We start from the raw sequence: 23,777 nt of genomic DNA on the forward strand, positions 1-23,777 counted from the left end.
ACCTTTTGGGCTAAAATTTTCTAACTGCTTAGAGATGGGTTTTTTTTTTTTTTTTTTTTTTTTTTTATAAAGCAAATTTGAGTATAATCCCAAATTTGGGTATAATCCCTTCAAAAATTCAGCCTGCCTGAAGCTACAGATGGCTCATCGGGCTAATGCAGTTTAAGGAGTAATGTGCCCAGCATCACGTCCAATTGCCTTTGACTTCGTTAACTCCCTGGATCAGGTACCCATTTTGCAGCTGGATGTACTGCAGATGACCTTTCAATGTGAAATCCAGTGGGACTTGAACCCATGACCTCCAGAATTGTAGTTGTGTGCCTTAACCTACTCAGCAGTGCCCTTCAGTCATGTTTAATCCCTTCAATCATGTTTAAAGTACAGTTCTATTCTCAAAAACACTGAACCATGGGGTTCAGTGTTTCTTTCCATGATTTCCATATATAATAGGCTCAATTTATAAATTAAAGTTATTGGGGCAGTTTTTATAACTGCAAAATCAACCTAGTGTTTGGGGGACAAACGGGTTTTTTCCTTTTTGTAATTGTCATCTGTAGTAAAGATTCTGCAAACCAAATTGTGAATGACACCTGCCTTCAGTGAGTTTGTACAGGTGTTATTGTCTGGAATTCACACACCATTCTGTTGATGTGCAAGAAGGAATATAATCTATCTTTTTCTGATTCAGCTGTGTTGACTCTGCAGGGTAAAATAATTGACAAGCAGTAACAACTTCAGTGACATTTAAATCAGCACATTTGACTCTCTATCTTGTACACAATAGGGAGCAGTAAGATGCCACTTTTACACATATACATTCAAGAGCAGAACTGTACCTTATTTTAAAAAAAAAATTTTTTTAACTTTTTAAAGAGATCTTAGCAGAATTTTGAAACTTCAAATTTGGCATAATGTAGATCTTAATGAGCAGTACATACTTTGCCAACTTTGGGGAAGGGCATTCAAATTAGTAATGTTTACAAAATGCAAGACTAAACATGCATAATGTAAAAATTAAACTCTGCATCCGTCTTCAAAGTATTATGCTATGTGATTCCTGACTTTTTTTTAATGCTTGATTTAACAACTTTAACATTGCATTCATGGCAGTTCTTTAAATTTAATTTAAAAAAAAAAATGTAATGTTGCATGTTAGGAAAGGTTACAAACAGTAAGATTTCAGATGTTACATTGTTTTAACAAATTGGCAGTGAACGAGAACATGTTTTTTGGACTGGTGCTAAGAAATTGGTCAACTAAATCACCTTCTTTAAAACCATTATGTTTGGATTATTTTATACTACAGCATGAATGTCAACATCATCATTCAAAGAACAAGAAACATTCTAAAAAGTCTAAAAAGCATCACAGAAAACGGTCGCGCTCCCGTTCGGTAAGACCTTTCATAGAGCAATACATGAAAAGTACTTTTACAACACACTTTCTTGCCAGGCTAATGTTGAACTGAAAATGTTCTGTTTAAAGGGCTCAGAGTCTGATGATGATGAGAGCCATTCAAAGAAGAAAAGGCAACGCTCAGAGTCTAGATCAGTTTCTGATCGTTCTTCCAGTGCAGAATCTGGTAAGGCTTTTACCCTCTCCTCTGTGAAAACAAGCCTTGTTATGGTAGTGTTGAGTCTTAATGTTTTATTGACACTTACTTACTTTTCCATGTATTGTAGAGAGAAGTTACAAGAAGTCAAAAAAACACAAGAAGAAAAATAAGAAAAGGAGACACAAGTCTGTAAGTACCAGTCTTTATTCTAGAGTTAGCCAGTGAACACTCAAAATGCTCTTGCTTTCCACTGAATCTTTGAAGAATCTTTGAAGCCTTGCTACCTTATAATATCATTATATGAAATCAGAGAGATGAGGAATACTGGTTACTTAATAATTTCCTGTTTTCCACACACACACTTCAAAATAAACAATTTCTGAGAGCTCAATTTTGAGTATTATAGGGCCTTGCTTATGGAGTCTGTTTATAAGGGTAAATCTTGCTAGACTGATGTAGTTTGATGTTCAATGATAGCCAGTCCTGAGGGCAGTCCTGGTGGCTATTAGTCATCATAGCAACCATAGGAGCACGCAGGGCCGGGAATCCTCTTTTGCTCCTGCCTCATGCCACACATTACTCCTGCCAGTCTGTCCGTGTTCCAGGGCTATTTTGAGAACTCAGATACAACTCTGATTGATGCATAATAAGAACTTGAATAAAATAAAGGACAATATAGCTGTTATGATATCTTTCTTTCTGTATAAAATTCAGGACTGGGTGAGTGTCTGTTGGCATGGGGAAGGGAAGTGGTTTGGGGTTTACTGATAAATTATGATGGTTACATTGCCATAAACACCAGGTACTTTTTATGTTTGTTTTTGTTTTCTGAAGTTGTAAAATTTAGCTGTACTCTTTTGAGAGTGGTGCCCCTCACAAAAAGGTGGTCATATAGGGAGAAAATTTAGACACAGTTGAGTCAGGTGTGTGGCATACAATTCTGATGATTCAACAACAGTCAGACCATTATGTGCTAATTAGGCTTTGCCACAGGTGCATCAGTGGTCAGTATGAAAGCAATGTTGCTTTAACATTTCAGTTGTATTTATTTATTTAGATTGAAATAATAAAGACTCCTATCCAAGGCTATAGGCACTCTAACGTAATTAATATTATCACAAACCACCAAGAGTAGTCAGACATGACCTCTGCCAACAGCCAGCAACAGAGATGTTGCTTTCCAGCCATTCCCCATTCCAGGAAATATTCTATCAAGCCTTGGCAAAAAGCCATATTGAATATATGACTTGTATATAAATACCTCATTGGTCAGGAAGTGTCTAGTAAAGCCCTGCTCCTTGCTTTTTAATCCCGCTCCTGCTATTAGGTTGCAGGATCCCAGTGCCTCTGCAGGGCTGTACAGTCCCATGCAGGGCTCTACTGTCTAGTGTGACCTAATCTCTCATAGGTAAGTTCTCCTCTGCCCATTTTAGTTGTTGTTTATGGTTAACGTTGTAGTCAACCTACCTATTTCCTTTTTAAATCATTTGTGTAAGCATTTGACTGCGTATTTGCTTCCTTCTGCCATGTTAATGGCATTAGGCTAGCTAGTTCTAAAGAACTTGTTAAATAAGTTAGTTTGCTTATACATAACCCAATAATGGAGCTTTGCAGGGTTTAGTTGTACTGAGATGTGGTACTTGCTGTGTACATTATACAAAATGTTAATAAAATGAATATTCTGAAGCTTTGAGTTTTTCCCATTTGTTCATTTTATTTACTCAGGATTCACCAGAATCTGATACTGAACGAGAAAAGGAAAAAAAAGAAAAAGAGAGAGAGAATGAAAAGGATAGACCTAGACAAAGATCTGAATCAAAGCATAAATCCCCTCCTAAAAAACGGCCTGGAAAAGATTCTGTAAGCTTTCTTTTTTCCATTTTGTTTAATGTCTGTGTGTGGGTAGGGTGATTAGAGTTTACAGTACAGTAGCTTTACAGATCCACATAAAAATATACAACTAATTAAACAGTAGTTTGCTAATTTATGAGAGCTGAGGATTTATTTACATTGATTTTTATTGACAGGTGAACATAGTGTTCCAGGAAGATTTAAAATTGCTATTAATGTACAGTTGGGATCTGTGTAACTTAGTAATTCTACACATGTGGTTTTAATCATTGGTGGTGCCAAAAAATCAAAAACCAAAAAATGAAAGTGATGTACACTGATGTTGAAGTAAAGTAGCAGAAAGAACAGTTACTTACCTCGTAGCTGCTGTTCTTCGAGATGTGTTGCTCATGTCCATTTAGAATTAGTTGTGGAATGGACCTGAATAAGCACTCGAAGAAGAACATTTGGGTTTGGAGCCATAGTCCACATGGTTGCATGCTAGAATTGTATTCACGCTAAAACAATGTGGGGATTTTTTAGCCTAGGATAAGGGTAGTCAATTTTTTTTGTCAAGATCCAAGTTTCTTAGTCAAGGTAAAATCAAGGTCCAGATTCCAGAGAAAATAATAATTAAAACAAAATTTTTTTTTTTTTAATTTTGGGGTTTATTCAAAAGCGCCCGGTGGTCCAGATTTGGTCCGTGATCCGCCTATTGATTATACCAGTCTAGAACGTGTCAATAACCAGATTTGCTTGAGCAATCTTTCATCTCTGTAGGTGCAGCTATACTAGGAATTTGCAGTCCTTTTCCCCACTGTTGATTTAGCATTGGTGGAGCTGCACTGGAGCTACATCAGTGGTGGAAGAAAATGCTAGTAGAGCTAAGTTCTGTGGTTGTTGGGCTTTTTGAAGGCAAAGAATGTTGTTGAGATGGCACTTGGAGAGTCCACGTTCTATTTGTAGCATCCAATCTGAGTAACTTGTAGTTGTATGAAAATCCAGTCTGTATCTTCTCCACAGGAGACTAAGGGAGTTAGGTAACCAAGTGAGAAACTCTCATAAGCTCAACAATGTTGGCTCCCATCAGGAAACGTCTTATAACACCATCAGTGAGGTGTGTAGATTGCTATTGAACATAATTGTTCAGTCCTGTCATAGACAGAACTACCTCTGTGGAGAGAAGGATGAGTAAGCGGTAATCCGTTAAGATGTGTGCCCTCTCAGAGCAGCCCATTTTGGCACCTAACTCCCTTAGGCTCCTTTGAAAATCCCAACTACACATCTTGTGTGAGGGGGGACATACTGTGTTGGGAGCATGGACCCAAGAGCAGCTAATCTGTCAAGCTCTGTCTACATTAGGCTTTTTTGCTGAAAATTGCTCACTCTTGTTACTATTAGTAGCACTAATGGTGAATGTGTTAGTGTAGATAGGGCTCCAGACAACTGCTGATGTTCTGAATAGAGCTTTGTGAGTAACTGATTTATTTATTGGTTGGCTGTCAGTTTGGGGAGAGGGGATTTCTGGGCAAACCAATAACTCCTCCCGCCCCCAATTTTGGCACAGCAAAACATTGGGGGGGATATCATTTTGGGTGAAATAAAATTTGACGTTGACAATTTTAAAGGAAATTTTTAAATGAAAAATTGGTTTGAACTAAAAAATCAAAACATTTTTTTCAAACATGCTGAAACAAAATGTTTCTATTTATTTGGAAACTGAGTCAAAAAATTTGAAACTGACATAAATTTGGAAGATGTTTTAGTGTTGCTGAATTTGCATTTTTCAGAGAAATATATTGCCCAGATCTAGTACTAAACATTATATTGTGAAGATGACCTGCTGAGAGCAGGGGTAGACAATATGGTGGCTAAAACACAAGCACGGATACCTGGAACATTGTCTACTCTAATGCTTTCACCGTTGCTACCAGTATTGGTAGCAATGATTAAAAATTTGTGGCAAGAAACCTAGTGTAGACCCTCCATGGGATGCTTATCTTCTGAGAACTGTTGCATACAAGAATATGTATTTTGCACTGTGGGCTGTAGGATTAGAATATAACAAATGTTTTCATATATTGCTTCACTAATTGGTTTCTTTAAGTATGGAATGTATTCCCTTAAGTTTCTGGCTATATTTCCTAATGAAGGCCAGAAATGAGTAATGGACCATGTGTAATAGCTGCTGTGGGTGAATTTACAGTGTGTTCTTGTCATAATCATTACATTTATTTGCAGGGTAATTGGGATACATCTGGCAGTGAACTGAGTGAAGGGGAATTAGAAAAACAGAGAAGAACCCTCTTGGAACAACTGGATGAAGATCAATAAGAACATTATTTATACCAAATAAATTTACAGTAGGATTTAATAAAAGAAACTGATGTCTAATTCAGGACATGAGTTCTGATATTCTGAGTTCCATTGTTGAAATAACAGTGGGTTTTAATGATACCGCATAAAGAAATGCATTCAAGTAATACCATTATGGAGCCTAGCATCAAAGCTAGGAAAACAGGAAATTCAGAGTTAAAGTTGAAATTCTGTTCTTTACTTGCTAGGCAGCATATATATTCTGTACACGCTGGAGCCCTTTGGGAGGGTACAACATGATGAACGGTAGCTGTTTCACTTTTGACTCTGGGTCCTGTCTACTCTAGCCAGAGAAAGTATTAGCACCTTTCTAGCAATCCATGTCTTAAACACAGTTTTTTCCGAAAAGGTGCTAAACCTGTTTTTCAGGCCAGTGTAGACAAGCTAAATTTCTTTTTAGGAAAGATTCAAAATGTAATTTCTTGTGGTTTAACTGTCTTTGCGTGTTTGTTTTTATTTCTTTGGCAGGAGGAGGGAAATGGAGGGGGGATAATGAACCCATTTCTTGATTTACAGTACTACAGAGATGCACCAGAAACAGAAATTGCTTTATTTGTGCACTATATTACTGGCCAAACTTATGGTTTTGATAATTTGTATTAAACAAAAATTTGACTTCCTGGCTGAGACTTTCTATGTCAAGTTTCATCTTGGAGTGAATTTTTATGGTAGTTTTAAACCCTTACAAATAGGTGTTTATATGGAAATCTGCTAGGCCCTTCATTACAGTGGCAATAGAGGGCGCTGCTGTAAAATAGCCACCATTTTTTTTAAAGTAAAACCTGATATATATATATATTAAAATGGCTGAGGGCATTATTTCAGCATTTATCTTGGTAAGAAAATTTAACATAAAATCAACTTGTAAATTAATTTCAATATGTTGCCTTAAGGACCTGCTGAAGAATGTACCACCAAATTTTAAATAGAAGTTGCAATATTAGTGTCTAGAAAATCAATGTTGCTCTAAACCTTTGCTTTAAAAAACAAATCAAAACTAGTATTTTTTAAAATTCAACTTTTTTTTGTGTTTTATTTTCTTTTGTTTTTTTGGCAGCCTCTGACCAGTTTTGCTTTGAGGAAAAGTTCTACTTTCCCTATTCAGTGACAAGTATTGACTACTGTGGTACACATTTTGAAATCTTTCTGATTTGAATATTTTTGTACATTTTTATCAATTATTAAATTTTGTCCTTTAGCGTGTACTAGTATTTATTTCTAGTTTTAAATACTCTGTACAGCTGATAGAAATAACGATCTATGATTGATTCACTCAATTTTTATTTTGAAGACTGTGCACAAAGTTCAGCTTCCTTTTCAGTATATTAATCTCTTTTTCTAATACATATGACAAATGTTACCAGTACATGAATGCCTAAAAAGCCCAGTCATTTAAGATCAATGCTTAGAACTACAGCATTCACCCAGAATATTTTCAGTAGGATGGGTAAGTGATTCATACTTCTTAAGGGTTGCTCTTTGAGACTGAAACTTTTCAATTGAAAAATCTTTTGTTAGAGAAATATTTGGTCTACTATATTAAGAAGGAAATGACAGGTCTTTCTATTTAAGATTATTCATTATATACACAGAATATTCAGTACGTAGCACATTCCTTGTGTTGGCATCATCCACCATAACAAACGCTAGCCATTCATCACTACGTAACATATCTGTTAATCACTTGTTACTGAAGAAACACCTTATGAGTTTTGCCGAGGCAGGGTTTGAGGTAAAGAATTCTAATAATTTGTCTTTTATATATAGTAAAATGTTTCATTCTAAATATCCAGAAAACTGCAAATGAACTAAAATGCTGGCAATGGGACTGTTCCATATTTCTGCACCATGTCCAGCAACTAACCCAAGTATGAAAGGTTAATCGGTGTGTCAGGAATTGAGTGCTGATCATTGGTCTATGACTATATAAAATCACAATTAGATTTTAAATATATATATTTTGCTAACCTTGTAAAATTCACTTTCCTGTGTTTATATTTTAAAAAAGCAAACACATTGGTATTGTAACAATTAGGTTAAATCTATAAAGAAAAACCAAACACAGACTTTGGGGATGATACACAGTTCATCATGTCTAATATTTGGTTTTACATTCACAATTTGAGGAAATGCTAAAGGTAGTAAATTAGTTTAGAATTTTTGAGAGTCATAATAGTTTTGAAAACACATTAGAATTTGTGTGAAATACTTTTATTGCCTAGCATAATTTACATGAAGAAACATGTTTCTAAGTAAATATTACTTTTAAAAGGTCTGTCTTTATTTTTCCATTAAAAATAAAAAGGTGTAACTGTAAATTATTCTAATGGAATGTATCTCTTTTGTATTTCCCAATCAGATCTTGCAAAAACCTTCCCAATAAGGAAACACGATCTCATTTAAATATATTTTGGCAAGACAGTTTTTTTCTGCTCTTGAGAAAAGTTTATTTTTCTCCTCCCTCTTCTTCCCTCCAACCCCCCTTAAAAAGAGTTTTGCAGTCTCGTGTTTTTCAATGGATGGGACTGTGACCCTTCCTTGTGTGATAGGAAGTGTTCTGCCCATGTGTATTTCTTTTTACTCATAAACAATAACAGCAAAATTTAGAGTCTGTCTTTCCTTCACAAAAGGCATCACAATCCCTTGACTTCTGATTCTGTAGTTATCTTGAAATTAAAGGCATTACTGGCAAGATAAATTTTGTTTTTTCCTTTTATTTGTTAATAATGCTATTGATTGCTAAAGCAAAGAACGTTTAAAAATCTAATTTAGTATTTGATTGGCTATTTGTCTCTTTTGCACAGTGCTCAGATTGGACTGAAAGTTAAATTTCCTGTTTGTAGTCAGTTTCACTTGAATCCCAGGCACTAGCTCCAATGCTATGGTGCTTGGGTTGCATGTTCTGCTGGACTATCTTGAATCCTTCCCCCCCATTTTTTGTATTTATTTTGTTAAACCCTTTTCAAAAATTTAAATCCAAGTTTTGGTTACAAAATCAATTTGTTTCCTTAAATTTGCGTCTCAGCACATTTTGTTAAATTGTGTTATCACTTACTCCCTTATTACATTTATGGCATAATTTATTCACCACCATAAATAATCTGCCATTTTATTTTTATTTTTAACAGATTACATTTTGCTGCAGAAATATTGCAGCACATCTGTTTGCACAACATTGTTATTCTTTTGCGGTGTGTTTCTCATAATGGATTTTTGCCTAACATTACTGAAAATCTTTGGGGTGGTGGAAGAAGGGAAGGAAAAAAGTTATAGGGGGTAAATTGTCTGTTTAGGAGTTGACTTCTTTCTTATTCAGATATTAATTAAATCTGTTCACAGGATATATGGATTGCTAATGAGGAAGCTGAACCTTGGTAAATACAAACCTCATATTCAAAGAGCAGCTTGAACTATGTATGAAGGTGCTGAGAAAAGCAAGTTATTTTTCTTACGTGACAGTGTCTCAATCTATTTTCAATTGTACTGCAATAAGAAATGCTCGTTAATCAAAAGGTATAGGATTTGAAACTTTCATCAAGGAAGTTAGATCAGGGGAAGACTTATGAAAATTAGTGACAGATAAATAAACATTTATGGTAGTTTTTTGTATATAGTACACCTACATTAAAAGTAGAAATGTTTATAAAAATAACCACCCACGGGAGATAGTACCTTCTGCCTGCCTTGTTTTATCTTTAGACAATCAAGACATGCTAGTATTGACTTCCTCTCTTAAATCTACATTTTCATTGGTAAGATAACTGAGTTTATGTGGGACACTGTAGCAAACTCAAATTATTACATAGTTTGTAAACTGATGAATTTTATCATCAATAAAGCTATTAATAAGCCTGCATAGAAAGCACTTTGATAGTTTATTTTGGCTATCTTCAAGAAAGTAACTTAATAAAATGCTGGTAATAAAGAGTGTATGCTTACTAGAGATGAGTGAAAAAATCTGATTGTCTGATGACACACTTATAAAAAAAAGTGTGGGGTCTATTTTCTGTTTTAAACTATAGAACATGCAGGTGCCAAAAAGGCACTATGATCCTAGTCTGTTTTCACTGTAGTAGAAGTCACGACTTCTGATCCCTGGGTCTGCCACTGGCTTGCTGTGCGGCCTGGGTAGGTTACCTCCCATTTCCCCCTCTTTCTGTAAGATGAAGATGCCTGCCTACTTACCGCAGAGGAAGCTCTTTCCTCACTAATGATTAATTAGCTAATTTTTTAAAGAGTAAAACTATCAAGCTGATAGCTCAGCACTAAGCCTGTCCTGATTCATATACGTACCGTGGGTCTGATCGCCTCTTCCCTGGAAATACCGAGGGGTGGGAGAAACTCTTGATCTCTTCAGTTTTCTTAGGACCATTCTGTTGTAGAGGTGAGTTGCTACCTGCAAAACAGGAAGCACTTCTGCTCTGGAGCCCCATGAATCCTGTGCTGCTCCTCTGGCTATGGTGTCCCATGTACATCCCCCTTCTGTTCCGAGGTGCCAGGGTTCTGCTGGTGTATGTAAGCTTGGGATCCTGAGGCAGTAGTTTGCCCATAGGTCTTGTCTAAAAAGATTTTCTCCAACAGGTAATTTCAGCCCTGGTGTATGGATTCCTCTGCTGGAGATGGAGGATGATGTGCATCCCTTTATCCTGCCACAGCTCTCTGACCCTGTAGAAAGATCTCCCAGCCTGAGTGCGGGACAGTGCTACTAAAGAGAGGAGCACAAAAACATACTTTTCCATGTTCATGACTCATCAATATGAAGAGCTGTGGCCTTGGACACCCAGTACACTGGCACTGAACCTCGCAAAGCCCAGAATGGGTTTGTGGCTTTAAGATGTGCCCCCAACAACACCTGTGCAAGAAACTGATTTTTTGTTTTCCTGGCAATTTGAAAAACAATCGGATTTTGTTTTGGGTCAACCTGGAACCAGCAAGTCAGAAGTTGAGTGTAATGAAACGCTTTGCTTCCTACAAGGTTTCATTTTGATTTTGGGCATCTTTAATTCCATAAAATCCAAGAAAATTTGGAAACTAAGGACTAGATTCACAAAGGCATTTTAGGTGCTATTCACAGCATTCCCCTGGCATCTGGGAGTCCTGGTTTCAACTCCCCATTCTGTGATGGACTTAAACCTAGGTCTTTCATGTGCCAGATAAGTGCCTTAGCCACCTGTTGATTATGGGGGGGGGGAGTGTCTCATTCTCTCCTGGTGAAGCTGTTTCACTTTGTATAATGAATATTCATTGGCACAGGAACTGGAACCTGGGTGTCATCCCTGTCTCTCCCCCATATTCTCTCCCAGTTGAGTGCCTAACCACTAAGCTCTAAAGTTATTCTGCCTGTCTCATGGATCAGACTGACTCTAGGGTCTGGTGCTTAGGGTGTTATTACCATGGGAGACGGGGGAGTTCCAGCCCCTGCTGTAGTGAATGTTCCTTTATACAAAGTGGAACAGCTTCACCAGAAGTGATTTGATAACTCGTAACCTGTGATGCCAAGCAGGACTATTGCATGCTAGGCTAATGCACCGCCAGAGGGATTTTCTGAGAAATCAGTTGTTCAGACTGGGCTCTCTTGAATATACTGGAAAGGCATGTCTACGCAGCAGCTGGGACCATGCGTCCCAGTGTGAGTAGAAAGACAACCACTCCCTCAAGGAGAGCTAGTGTGCTAAAAATAGCCATGTGGCCATGGCAACTCAGCCTAGCTACCTGCATGTGTACTCAAGAGCTCAGGTAGCCTTGTACTGGGTTGGCTAGCTTCAGCCACTACCACGTTGCTGCCGTCATACTGCTACTGTTGCATGTTAGCTCAGACATGCATGTGGCTGCGTGGGTTACTGTGTAAATATACCCTGAATTTGTGTACAGTCACGTGCGCAGGCTTCAGGATTTGGCCATGACCTCTTTAGAGGTAGTTTGGTGCCCAAACATTGGTCTCTAGCAGACCTCCAGCTCCCCCTCCTCATGTTGTGTAGCAGTGGATCTTTAACTCTACTCTTTGACCCTTTCTCCTACTGTGGCTGCACCTCCTCTCCAGCAGCTCAGCTAGGAACCACTCACATTGTGCAAGCAGCCTCCTGTTACCATCCAAAGCAGCAGCAAAGGAATACAACATCTGGCCATAGAAGAGGGAGCCCTGGCATGGAGCTGAACAACTCAGCTAAGAACAAGTTTTGTGTTGGGCTTTTTTCCCACTGGATGAGTGGAGTGAGTGTTGATTTCCACAAACGCTTTCCTCTTGGTCAAAAAGGCAATTTTTTCCTATGCGCATGGAAAATACGACCAGCTCTAGTGCCCATATCATGAAAGTGTGAACCTTAAAGTATACAAGCAATGCCGACAGTGAAAGTCAGGGTAGAGAACACTATCTTCTGGCTCATCCTACTTTTCAACAAAACTAAAGACACCAAGTGGAAATACCAGTAATTTAAACTACACCTTTGGGGTTTAGTGCCATCCTGTTCTGCATGCACACTACACCCTATCATATGGCCTTTGGCAAATGTGGCCACAGAGCCAGGAGCCTTTCAGAAAATTTGCTTGCTTTGTTGTCACGTACTGTTGAAGATTACAAGTACACTTGAGAAACATTCCTTTAGCTTGTCTAAACTAGATTGTACATTGATTATATTTCCAGACCAGTAATGCATCCTTAATACAATCTCACGTGCTGGCTTTAGAGTACATTTTTTGTACCAAATGTTTTAAAAACGTATAAAGCAGTACAACCCCATAGTATAGCTGCAGTTAGACTGGAAATAAGCTATGCAGCTACATGCACATTTATCTACATGCATACTGGAGCGCTGTACTGCTTTAACTACTGTGGATGCTACACCCATATAGTTAAAGGGGCACAAAAGCTGTGTAGACCAGCCCAAAGACAAAACCTGCATTGCTTTCCTGTTACTTTTAAATGTATTTTTTCAAACTGTTACACTAAAATCCGCAGCATTTGGGATCTCTGTTACAAGCCAAGGCATGTATATTCTTTGTAAAGTAAAAATGAAGGCACTCTTCCCCCCCCCCCCCCCCCCCCCAGCATCTCACAAAACACTAAAGTGGTGAGTTAATGAGTTCTGTGAACTAAGGGTTGCCAGGATGTGGGCTCTTAAGAAAAGTTAACAGTTACAAATGCTATGGCGGGTTGGTTCTTTTTGTACTCTATTATTCTTACTCAAGGATCCTATGTTTTGAAAGGCAAATGCCAAATAAAACGTGCTCTAGGAACTTCCTCCTTTGGTCATTGATCTTGGGATTGTTAGAGTAGCTCAGCTAGGAGAAACTTTTCTGTGATTACTGTAATGCCAGAACCAGACTAAACGACTTGATTTAGCAAATTTAACTGAATAATTCACTGGTGACTTTTACTCCTGCATAAACCATGTTTATTTTGTACTGGATATTGCAGAAGTAGCTATTGAGTCTCCAGCGGCAGCCTGCCGGTCTTGTGATGCCATATTACCTTCACTCCCTGCAAAAAAGTGGTCTATGCTTATCATATTAGCAGGTGATACAAAAGAAGTTTAAAAAAACATAAAAGGCCCCAAGCATTTAGTTTTCTTCCAACCCAGTCAGAGTCCTAGGAAACCTTTGCTTGATATGAAAAAATGGGCAAACCACAATCCTGTGAAAAGGAGCTAAGGGGAGAATCACAAAGGAAAAAATGGTCTTAATTCCTTCTTGGTGTAACTTGAATGGTAAAAATTAGCCAAGATTTCTAACAAGTGCCTTGACACCACCTGAGTTTCTTACATTGCCTGTGTTAATAATGTTAGCATGGAATGGTTCCAATCATGGCTTCATCGAATGGGGTGCTGCATAGGTGAGTTTTTACCTTTGCCCTTACTATTGTCTGGCTGGAGACAGTTTATCTGTGAAGTGCGGTTAAGCAGGCTTTATTGAGGAGTGTGTCTCTTCAAAATAAAAATGTAGACTCATAAGCTGAAAAAGCTTAGTTTTTGCAGAAATGCGTAGTATGCGGTAGAAGGTGGTGAGAACCTGGAATTTTTTATTTTTTCTTCATCCCTGGTGATAAACTGCAAATATAAGTGACTATTTCTGAAAGAAATAATTTACTTCATTATATTCTTGATCCATTTATGCTAACATCCTCTGCATAAAGTTCATAGAAGTTTAGTATAAACACACTGAAGAAAAAGAGAGATGGATTACTGTATAGTAGTGTAAATAGTTTATTTGATCATATGCCATGAACAGACCAGAAAAGTAACATGAACTGCTTTTATAAAACACTTCTAATATTGCTAAGAAGCAGGTCTATTACTAGAAAAACATCAAAGAGAACATGCCAATATTACAGTCCACTTGCATGGTAACATTACTTGCTGTCTAGAGATAAGTTACAAAATTATTTTGCGCTTACTGTTTGACCCATTCAACTAATAAATGTACTTAAATTACATTGCCAGATTATTTTTTCTTATACAGATTAAAACTCTTCTGCCACTGACAGTGACAAAAGAGGCAATCTTGGCATGTTCTCTTTCGCATGTTGAGTACGCGTTGCTGTAAATGAGAGAACAGGTGGCAGTTTTAATGTAAACTTTCTGTAAATAGGTAAGTGGAAGTCAATGTGGTAACTTTGAGCCCCAGACTGTCCATTTAGTTAAATATAAAAAAAACTATAAGTTAAAATAACATTCAGATTGTATAGCACAGGCTGATGCATTTTTTTAAACAATATTTACAATATTACCCAGAGGCTAAAGTGGGAATTAAAGAGAAGTGTAAAAACCATAAAAAACCACCAATTTTGTAGCAAAATATCTGTACATTTAAAAACAGATTCATATAACTACACATTATCCAAGGAAAATGGGACCGTCACCAGTGGTTCACATAAGCACAACATAAAAGAAAAGAAATTCAGTGGTTAAATACTATACAATAAATTTTACAATTAACATATTGATGCAATGCTACCAGGAATGGTAAGCAATAAGCAAAATGTATCTTCTCTGAAAGTACAAATTTAGCATCAGTCCAGTTCTTGACTTTGGAATATATCAAGTGCCCTGCCATTGTAGGATAAAATAAAATTCCATTATAGCAATAAATTGATCTGCACCAGTAGCAATGTGTTTATATTTAAATATTGCCAACCCTAATACAATAAGCTCAATTTTAAAGTGTAAAATGCAACATATAAAATAACTAAGCATTTTGAAGTTGGGCTGCATTTGAACAACAACTGTGCCCTTGTATTAAGTGATCTGAAATCGATTGTCAAAGGAAAAAACATACCTATTTACTGGGTTACCATTCTTGCTCAATGCAGATGCAAGTTTAAAGCTTGCATATGGGGTATTAAAATCCTCTCCAGCGGGGCACAAGATTATTTCAGTAAGCTAATAACTGAACAGTAATGGGCCTCTGAACTCCTAATACTGATTAATGAGATGTTAATATCTTAGTGCTAATTAATAAATATTTTGTTGTTCAAAAGCTGCCTCTATCTGAAGAACATAGTAAATGAGTCCTATACAACATTCTTGTTTCATATATTTTTGCAATGCATTCATACCCTCCAACTATCCCTCCTTGCTTTACCCACTTAGCACACTGGCATATAAAAAGCAGAATCTGAACATGAAGAATAGTTTGTGTTTATCTGATATAACCCTTGTGTTCATTGAATTGTGTGTTAATGCATTCTATTTGTATTTGGTCTGGGATTTGTATATGGTTGAAAGATACAGTTCATTTTGTAATTACTTCCCCCTTGCACATGGTAAGCCCTTCAGTATAAAAAAAGCTAATAAGTGCAGTTGAAGCTCAAGGTTAATTCCTTAGCAGACAGGACAGGAATGCATTGAAAAGCTTAAGTTCACAGCAGATCACATCCAAGTATTACTTATTTACAACCTGTCAGGAAATCAAGAAGGGCCACTGAAGACCAATCACTAAATTTCATGTAACAAAAAAAATACAACATGTATTTTACATTTTGGTTAAAAATACTGAATAATGTATTGGTGTAAAAAGATACCCAATCAAATCAAGTCCTATTGCTTTGATTAATTTGAGCAGGTACTTCAATTTTAGGCACTTGTTAGCTATGGTTGAGTAGACAGCCCATCACATTTACGTTCCTATGCATTTTCTATATCTTTTTGAGCCCTTTAGAAGGTCATTTTACTGTGTTCAAGGCTATAATTAAATGGTCGCACATATAGTTCACATGAACAAGGTATCATTCAAGCACACGCTCTACTTTACACATGCAGGTCTCCAGCTCACATGGTTATTTCAGCACCATTTACAGCGCGCAAGTTCTGATCATCAAAGCGTCGCCTAACACTTCTCCTTACCGCATCGGCTCGTCTGTATGGCTGGTTTCTAAGATCTGCAAAAAGGACATGGGATATCAGAAACAGGTAAACTAAATGTCATTTGTTTAGACAAGAAAGTCCTGCTGGCAGCCAATCAAAGCAGCTTGTGTAGAAAGAGTAGAAGGGTCTTTAAACCCATTGAGAATTAAGCAAATATAATGATTTGTCATTATTACCACCACCCAAAAGGAAGGTAATACTGGTGGTATTCTTGACTAAATGGATTCATGCTGTCAAGTTTGTCTTTTTTTTTCCCCATTGCTGGAGACTAACTTTATTTTTAATAAGGTCATTGTGAAAGGCAACATCAACTGATATCAATGTAGATGAATGAAGTAGATTTTTCTTTAGATGTAAACCCTAGAATCACTGCAATTTGATCAGTAAGATTTTCCTGAAAGAGGCTGGAAGCTGAATAAGTACTCAACATAGGATATTTTTAATTTGTTGATTTTAGGTTTTCTATACATCTATCTTTGGAAAAAAGGGAACATGGAAAAAGTGGATACCAGACAATTACTTAGATGGTACAAACTTAAAGGTTCTCGTCTGCTCCATTGCTGATGGTCTAACCAGGATCCAAAGGTACTTCCCACTTGGCTGCAGTCACACAATGACGACTTCAGCCTTGCCTAACCAGCTTACCCTCCCCACCCATTCTCAATGAAGTCAGGAATTACAACCGGGATTAAATTGGGCCATGATCTATCTGTCTTGATGATTGCCATTTATGGAAGTAGGCCTCTTGGGAATGATGACTGGGGATATACTGAGCATGCTCAGTATGTCCCCTGACATCCCAATACAGGGGGAAAAGTTTCTTTTGTCAGGGAAGAAATGTCAGTGAGGCTGGGGCATCTGAAGCCTTGTCCATATCTCAGCTCACATGGCTTTTCTGAGTCCTGGCTTTGGTGGTGTTTTTTCAAAAGGCAGTCATGTGCACACTATCAGCAGGGGCAGCCATTGTGTGCCAGTACTTGGATTTGTGCAGCTTCTTATCTATCTCTTAGCTGTACATGGCCCCTCTAATGCACGGTGCCAAAAGAGGGCACCAGTCATAGTAAGCAGTCATGGTTTTAACATTTCAAATAATCTTCTTTTATAGTTTAGTAAATGACCCTTCACTTTATATGAAAAACGTGAGGCGTCTTTTCCATATTGGCCATTTTTTCGGTCTGTCCCATGCTGGCCACTCAGGATCCTGGGATGTAGAGCCCTCTCTTTTGCCGACAGCTCAAAAGCAGTTCAGCCAGGGAGAGAGGACAGGGCTTTCACCCTCTCCAAACGGCAATAAAGGGACAGGTCTGGGAGGCCACTATGCCTATCAAAAAAGCAATGTGGAAGAGACACCTACCCAACTCAAGGGACCTTCGAAAACCAAAAAGCTTTGAAAGCTGTCCCGTATTTTAATTTCTCTGCATTTGCTGAAGCCATGTAAGTGAGTTACTGTCTCTCTAGAGCTTTAGTTGCCCCCAAAAGATGCAGATGCTTAGTAGGAAGGAGAGGAAGAAACCCAGCAGCAGGAGTCAAGATGCACAGGAAAGTTAGTCGCTGTGCATGAGCCTCCCACCCTAAGAAATTCTGAAGTTCTTGGTGGCAGTTTTCTTCCCCCCTTTATGCTCTTGTGCCACAGGCAGGTGTTTCCCCTAGGTACGGTACAGTAGATTGGCCCAGTGTACATACATCATATATGGGTCCTGGGATGCCCTGGGAGCCCATACCATTTTACTTCAGAACAGGGACCTTTATAAATTAGGATTGAGAGGATTCTGCACTTAGACATTCTGAGAGCATCAATTTAATTCATCCTAGCACATGCTCTATCAAGCCACATAACACAGAAGTGTGAAAATAGATAGATGTCTAAGGGACAAGCACATTCTTAAATCTTTAGTGTACCTTATGGCTTTAGACTCTCACCAGTATTACATTTAGTCATATTTATCAGCAATTTGTCTGGTATACAGAGAGAGGAGGAAGCTAAGTAAAAAGTGATGCTTGCCAGCTCTGTGTATCCTCCACCACCGGTGTGCTAGAAGAAATCCTTACCCTCGAGTGAACATTTGGAAATTTAGTGATATTATTCTTCTTTAGGGCTAAACAGAAAAAAACAAACACAAAATGATGGTTAAATAAAAAATGGGATGGAAAAAGAAGAGCAACTCAACTCAGTGTTCAAAAATCCCAGGCATGTTAGCCAATAGAGCAAGAAGAGGGAATGAGGCCAAGGCTACAAGAGGAGGTTAGAAACAGGAAGGAAAGGACAAGATGGCCACCCTAGTCTCTCGCTAACAAAATTCCAAGCTGCTTTGAAGATTGGCTCCAGGAAGATAATACAGCAATTAACTTGAAAAAGAAAATAACTTGAGCTGATTATAGTTTGCAATCTTATTAAGAAGCTCTCATAAAATACATTGCAAAAGTAAGAAATGAAACACTGTTGTCTTTAAGTTATTGGTTCTTAATCAAAATCAAAGACAACAGTGTCAACAGATACATGCTGTGTTTAACACACCCCTTATACAGTTTACACCACAAAATGTAAATATATCCAGTTCCATGCCAACCTTTATCAGTAATAACTATGATTGCTACAGAATTTTGAGAACAAAATTTAAGTTTCTCCAATTCTTTCCCCCTACCCTACTGAGATGTTGTCTTCATCCAGCCCATCTGAAGTTGTCTCTGACTGAACAGGAAACTAGCATGGAATGCTCCATGGAATTCTAAGACTTCATCTAATACAGCTTTGCCATGACTAGACCCAGAAGCACAAGTCTGCAACCAGTGTTCCAGAATAACCACCAAAGGAACACCAAGGAAGACACATACAGAGTGTCTCCCCAGTCTCCTCCTCGTCTGAGGTGGAATCATTCTGAATTTTTTTTCAGCTTCACTGATAGCTAGTCCATGTAGCCAACCTCTGTACTTTTTCTGTTTGCTCATGTTTAAGTTGGCATGGAAATGAAACATAAATTAAATGTGAATGTGACAGACTGAGGGAGGATTTTGTGCATTTTATTCCTTATCATACATGCAGACAAACATGCAAGGGCTTGTTAAAATATATTTAAAAAATCAACGCTCCCCAGATCACGTATATAATCACAAGTAACTACTGCAAGCCAAGAAGCAAAGCCGATGAAAGTCCAGCTCAGTTCATGCACACTGCAATTCTGCTTCCCAATAGCGCATTCTAGTTTACTGCATGCATACTACATAAGTCACTTCCCATAGAAGGGGATTTCTAGACCCCAGAAGAGATGCCATAGAAAAACCAGGTGAACTGTTATATTTATGACTGCATTTGACCCACTAAGCCTCCTGTAAACTGTGCAGTCTGCTTTTCTACATGTAGCATTCTGTGACTTCCACCACATGCTGTTCTATGGCATTTGTCACGTAGCTCAATGGTGCCTTTGAAATGTGAGGATAGCCAAAAGTGTCATGCGCAAGATTGATGGGAGATAATAAAAGACAACTGAAATACAAGAACGTGCAATGATGCGATGACATAAAATACAACTCCAAGTAAACACCAGACATTATTATCCATTTAACATTCACGTGGCCCTGGCTGAGATCCATACAAATGGAGAAAAGTCAAAAACCTACAGCAACCTTTTTAAGAGCATCAGGTGTGAAAGAGTAATAGTTTAGTAATGGAATTCCTCAGTGAGAACAGGTTCGCAGAAAAACCGAGAGCCACGCTTGGCAGTTCGAGCGGTAAAGGGCACTGTCTTCAGCACTGCATGGAAAATAACAGCCAAACAAGACAAACAACACAGTAAGAAGCAAAGATCTGTTGAATTAGTACATTGTTAGTGTTTTGTTAAAAGACGTCCTGGGATGGTTTTACATATTCTGATCAATTTAATCACAATAGGATACACTAAGCTGGGTTTCTTTGGGGAAAAAGAAATTCCAAGTAGGCTCCAAATAACCTCTTTAAATTTCACAGCTTTCACTGGTGAAAAAATTTAATCTGGAGAGGAGTGTGCCATCCGATGGTGGCTTCAGATCATTAAGGTTCATATATTTTTTGGTCAAGTAAAGCTTTTCCCTGGGTCTAAGGAGAAACCATCAATTTAAAAATAACACTCATCTGATAATTGTTTATCCACTTTTGCTATAAGCACTTTGAGCATTTGACATCCCTTTGCATATGGTTATTTTCACAGTCTCTCACATAGTCAGTTTCTCTCTTGAGTAAGTTTAAAACCCTATTTTTGAATGCGAAAATGTGATTTGTAAAATCACAAACATTGGCACGGGGACCTTGGGGAGATGTAGAATTTGTGACAGCTTTTAACTTATTATTGAAAATGACTAGATATTACATTGACTGTGTTCTTTCAGTAAAGACCTACAACTTAATGTTGGTGTATATTGTCTTGAAAGCTGAAGATGTTCCAACCCTGCAGTCCACCTTGACAGAAATGCCTTTAGCTTCCTTTCACTCCTAAGTGGCAAAATTGCTTCTTTTACCTCTCAGGAAAACCTTGTGAAAAAAACAGTAATGCAAAATATGGCCAAGGAAATCCAGCCTAAGGATTTTTTTCTTAAGCTTTGGTGCAAGTGAGATGGATGACCACTAAAATAATCAACCTTTTAAGATTTTGTCCCTTCCACTTCAGGGGTACAGAATATACATCAAAATAAAAATAAACCACCAGAACAGTTATATAAATAAAAAGGACACTCTAAATGAAAACGGAGATTTTTAAAATGCAACTTCTCTATAACAGGAATCTCTTGCACAAAATGTCCTGATAATCTCTGGCAAGTATTATAAATTACACCCAGCTACTGTTACCCTATTGTATTCAATTCTGATTTGTGGCAAGTGCAAAATATTAGTCTACCCAACTTGGAAAGCAGTAAAATAACAATTCAGGGTTATAAATCATTCAGGTATGACCAAATGATTTGTCCTAAGCAGTGTATTAACATGGGGTAATTACTGTTAGTACCTTTTAATGGAAGTGCAAGCTCTTAAATAATGTTAAATATCATTCTATGTGTGGAAAGGTTTGTATGGCATGCACAGACGGCAGAACTGCCTACCAGGGTAATGAACTTTCTAGTGTTTAGAACAGGGACTAAGTTTGTCATGAGAACATGCTAAAAGAAAAACTTGAGAAATAAGCAAAGGGTACCTGACTGACACCTCTGTATATGGAAAATGTACAGAAAGTGGGCCCGTTAAAGCCTGGGGGGGTTGGTTTGTTACACACCACTGCCAAGGATTTATATCCTTCATTCACATCACTGGAAAGCACTTTCTAAGCTATATTGGAACCAGACTTGTTAAGAGGTTTGTAAAGCTCTACAATCGTTCAGGTGAGACCTATTTACGGCCACAATTTGTGGATGTCTGTGAAACAGCCTCTGAAGCTCATGAACAAAGCGCCTTTACCTGTTATAATGTCTTCAATAGCACCATCTTTCCCCTCATAGACATGTCTGTTATCCTTGACTTGTCGTCGTCGGAGCTCCGCGATTAGCTCTTGCTGCTGTCTCTTTGTTTTATGGGAAGGAGACTGAAAGGAAATGGGAGTAACGATCAGCAAGGAGTGGGACCTCAGCAGGGCATTGCTACACTTCTCTTTTCCTTTTCTCAAACGTTCAAGACACCAAATACCATCTTATTCAAAGTGTTTCAAATCTTAATGCTTAGGTCTCATCCCAGTTTTATAGATAGGGAAACCAAGGCAGAAGTTAAGTGATTTGTCTAAACCCACAAAGGAGAAAAGTTAAAGCTGGCAAGTGTTTTTTCTAGCTGCCAAATCTGTCCTTTTCCCTGGCTTAATGTCACTTTCCCTTTCGTCTATCATTTAACCCTGTAAAGCAGTAAAGGATTGAGAGAACATACTATCTCCTCCAGAATTAGAGAGGGAAAATATGACTAGAAGTAAGGGTAGTTGAGAGCTAGAAGAGAGAGACATGCAAGAAGCAGCAACCAGTTACAAAATGGCTGCTTTAGTGCTGGAGCTGTTCTCATTCGCTAAATTTAAAGGGTTGACCCCAGAAAGGCATGCTGGGAAAAAGTTTCCTATAAAAGGGCATCCTTGGGCTGGGCCTGCTACTATATGATGGGGGTAATTTCTCTGAAAGGACATCCCTTGGGTGGGGTTGGCTACTATGGTATTATGGGCATAGTTTCTCTGAAGGCGTACTACATATTAGTTTGTAAATATAAGTGCCAACAGAAGTTCTGTGTACAGAATATAGACAAAGTCCTAGGAAAATTATTATAAAGCTAAGAAACAAAGCTGCTGTTGGTAGGCGCATGGACTAGAGGATTGAGTCCTTTATTCCAACCTAATTTCTCTGTGCCTGTTACTGAGATGAAGGGTTGATGAAAAGGAGGGGAAAAGGAAACAATTGTACCGGGCCATGAGTTTAGGGGAGCTCCCAAAACATCTGTAACCTCTGTGTAAATAAAGTGTAATTGGAGGGGGTGGGGCCTAGTGAATATGGTGTACCAGGGCTCAACATTTCTCTCAACGGTCCTGCTGAGATGTACACACTGGATAAATGCAGAATTGTGCTCTTATATTGGAATTTTTCCTGTTATGAAATTGGCTGATAAAGATAAAAGCCATTACCTATTGTTCAAGCCTTTTTGTAAAAACAAAATTTTCAAGGAACGTATAAGGAATGTTAGAATTATGAAATTCTTGTCCCACGTTGAGAATTATAAAATGGCACAAAAAAGGCCTGCTCCATACCTCAGGAGGATGTTTTACCTGTATGTCCTCTCAAACACCCCTAGTGAACAGAAAAGATTGTTCTCTACCTCAAAGACAAAATATTCCAGAAACATTGTCTTAAAGTCCTCTCTGCTTCATACCTTTTGGTCCTGTTGCTCCATCAACGCTTCTTGCTCCAGAAGTTTTTCCATTAGTGCCTGTTCCTGCTTCTTTCTCAACTCATTCTCCTCTTCTGCTTGCTGTTTATAATAAAGACCAAGGAGCCACATTAGAGCTGTAAACAATTACAAAGGAAGGGATTCTGGGATTTTTTTTTTTTAAATCAGAGAATCCTCTCTAACTGCAAAACTGAGTTAATGACTATAACTGCCTCCAAGGAAGACCAGAAGAGGCACTTTCAGAGCATTGCATAGGGATTCAGCCACATGATTAACACTAATGTTAAGGGAGTGGAGCTACATTCCAGTGTCTCAGACAATCCCACTGAAATGGTGGTTTGTCTTGGTTTCTGTAAAGTCCCAATACAATTACTTGCCCTGCCCTTTACTGGTTTACTTTATGTCTCATAGCACTGCTGTGCATTGATCTCACAGGTCATTCTGAGGTCTATAGTCTCAGTATGCTACACTTTTGAACTGAAAGGAGCTCTGAGCTGTATTGTAGAAAGCTATGGGCCACATTTGGCAGCCCTGCCATAATCAGCAGTGTAATAAGCAAAACATATTTCTGCTTACCTTGTAGGCTTTCACAAATCGGACAAAGACTGGGAAGAAAACAGATGGGGGGGTTGTCTTGGGATTCTCTCCAAAATATTTCACAGCATCATCAAAGGCATCCTGTAAGAAGCACATTTTTCACTCAGCGTCACATATGAAAAACAAGCCCATTTACAGAATGTCATAAAGGGGTGTATTTTCAACCTCCCTTTTTGTTTGTGAAACC

The 23,777-nt window shown here is 38.1% G+C and overlaps 2 protein-coding genes and 1 long non-coding RNA gene across 4 annotated transcripts in view; 2 read left to right on the forward strand and 1 right to left on the reverse strand.

The window, feature by feature from the left end:
* Positions 1-6,960, forward strand: part of PRPF40A (pre-mRNA processing factor 40 homolog A) — a 41,071-nt gene extending 34,111 nt beyond the window's left edge. For both annotated transcript variants that reach the window (XM_067549431.1, XM_067549432.1), the window contains exons 22-26: positions 1,307-1,393; positions 1,486-1,582; positions 1,683-1,744; positions 3,281-3,415; positions 5,627-6,960. In XM_067549431.1, coding sequence (XP_067405532.1) covers positions 1,307-1,393; positions 1,486-1,582; positions 1,683-1,744; positions 3,281-3,415; positions 5,627-5,719 — 474 coding nt within the window. In that variant the 3' untranslated portion in view covers positions 5,720-6,960. The remainder of the gene's footprint in view (positions 1-1,306; positions 1,394-1,485; positions 1,583-1,682; positions 1,745-3,280; positions 3,416-5,626) is intronic.
* Positions 6,961-13,950: 6,990 nt separating this feature from the next.
* FMNL2 (formin like 2) overlaps positions 13,951-23,777 on the reverse strand; it is a 249,437-nt gene continuing 239,610 nt past the window's right edge. Inside the window, 4 exon segments of the mRNA XM_067549435.1 lie at positions 13,951-16,133; positions 21,539-21,662; positions 22,976-23,074; positions 23,570-23,671. Coding sequence (XP_067405536.1) covers positions 16,024-16,133; positions 21,539-21,662; positions 22,976-23,074; positions 23,570-23,671 — 435 coding nt within the window. The 3' untranslated portion in view covers positions 13,951-16,023.
* On the forward strand, positions 16,027-20,104 carry LOC137153736 (uncharacterized). The gene is made up of 3 exons (XR_010919887.1): positions 16,027-16,164; positions 16,577-16,704; positions 18,771-20,104. It is a non-coding gene; the product is annotated as an uncharacterized lncRNA (long non-coding RNA).

This window comes from Emydura macquarii, unplaced genomic scaffold (assembly GCF_026122565.2).
Source record: "Emydura macquarii macquarii isolate MOO-44397 ecotype Brisbane River unplaced genomic scaffold, CSIRO-AGI_Emac_v2 contig_1253, whole genome shotgun sequence".
Taxonomy (NCBI): domain Eukaryota; kingdom Metazoa; phylum Chordata; order Testudines; family Chelidae; genus Emydura; species Emydura macquarii.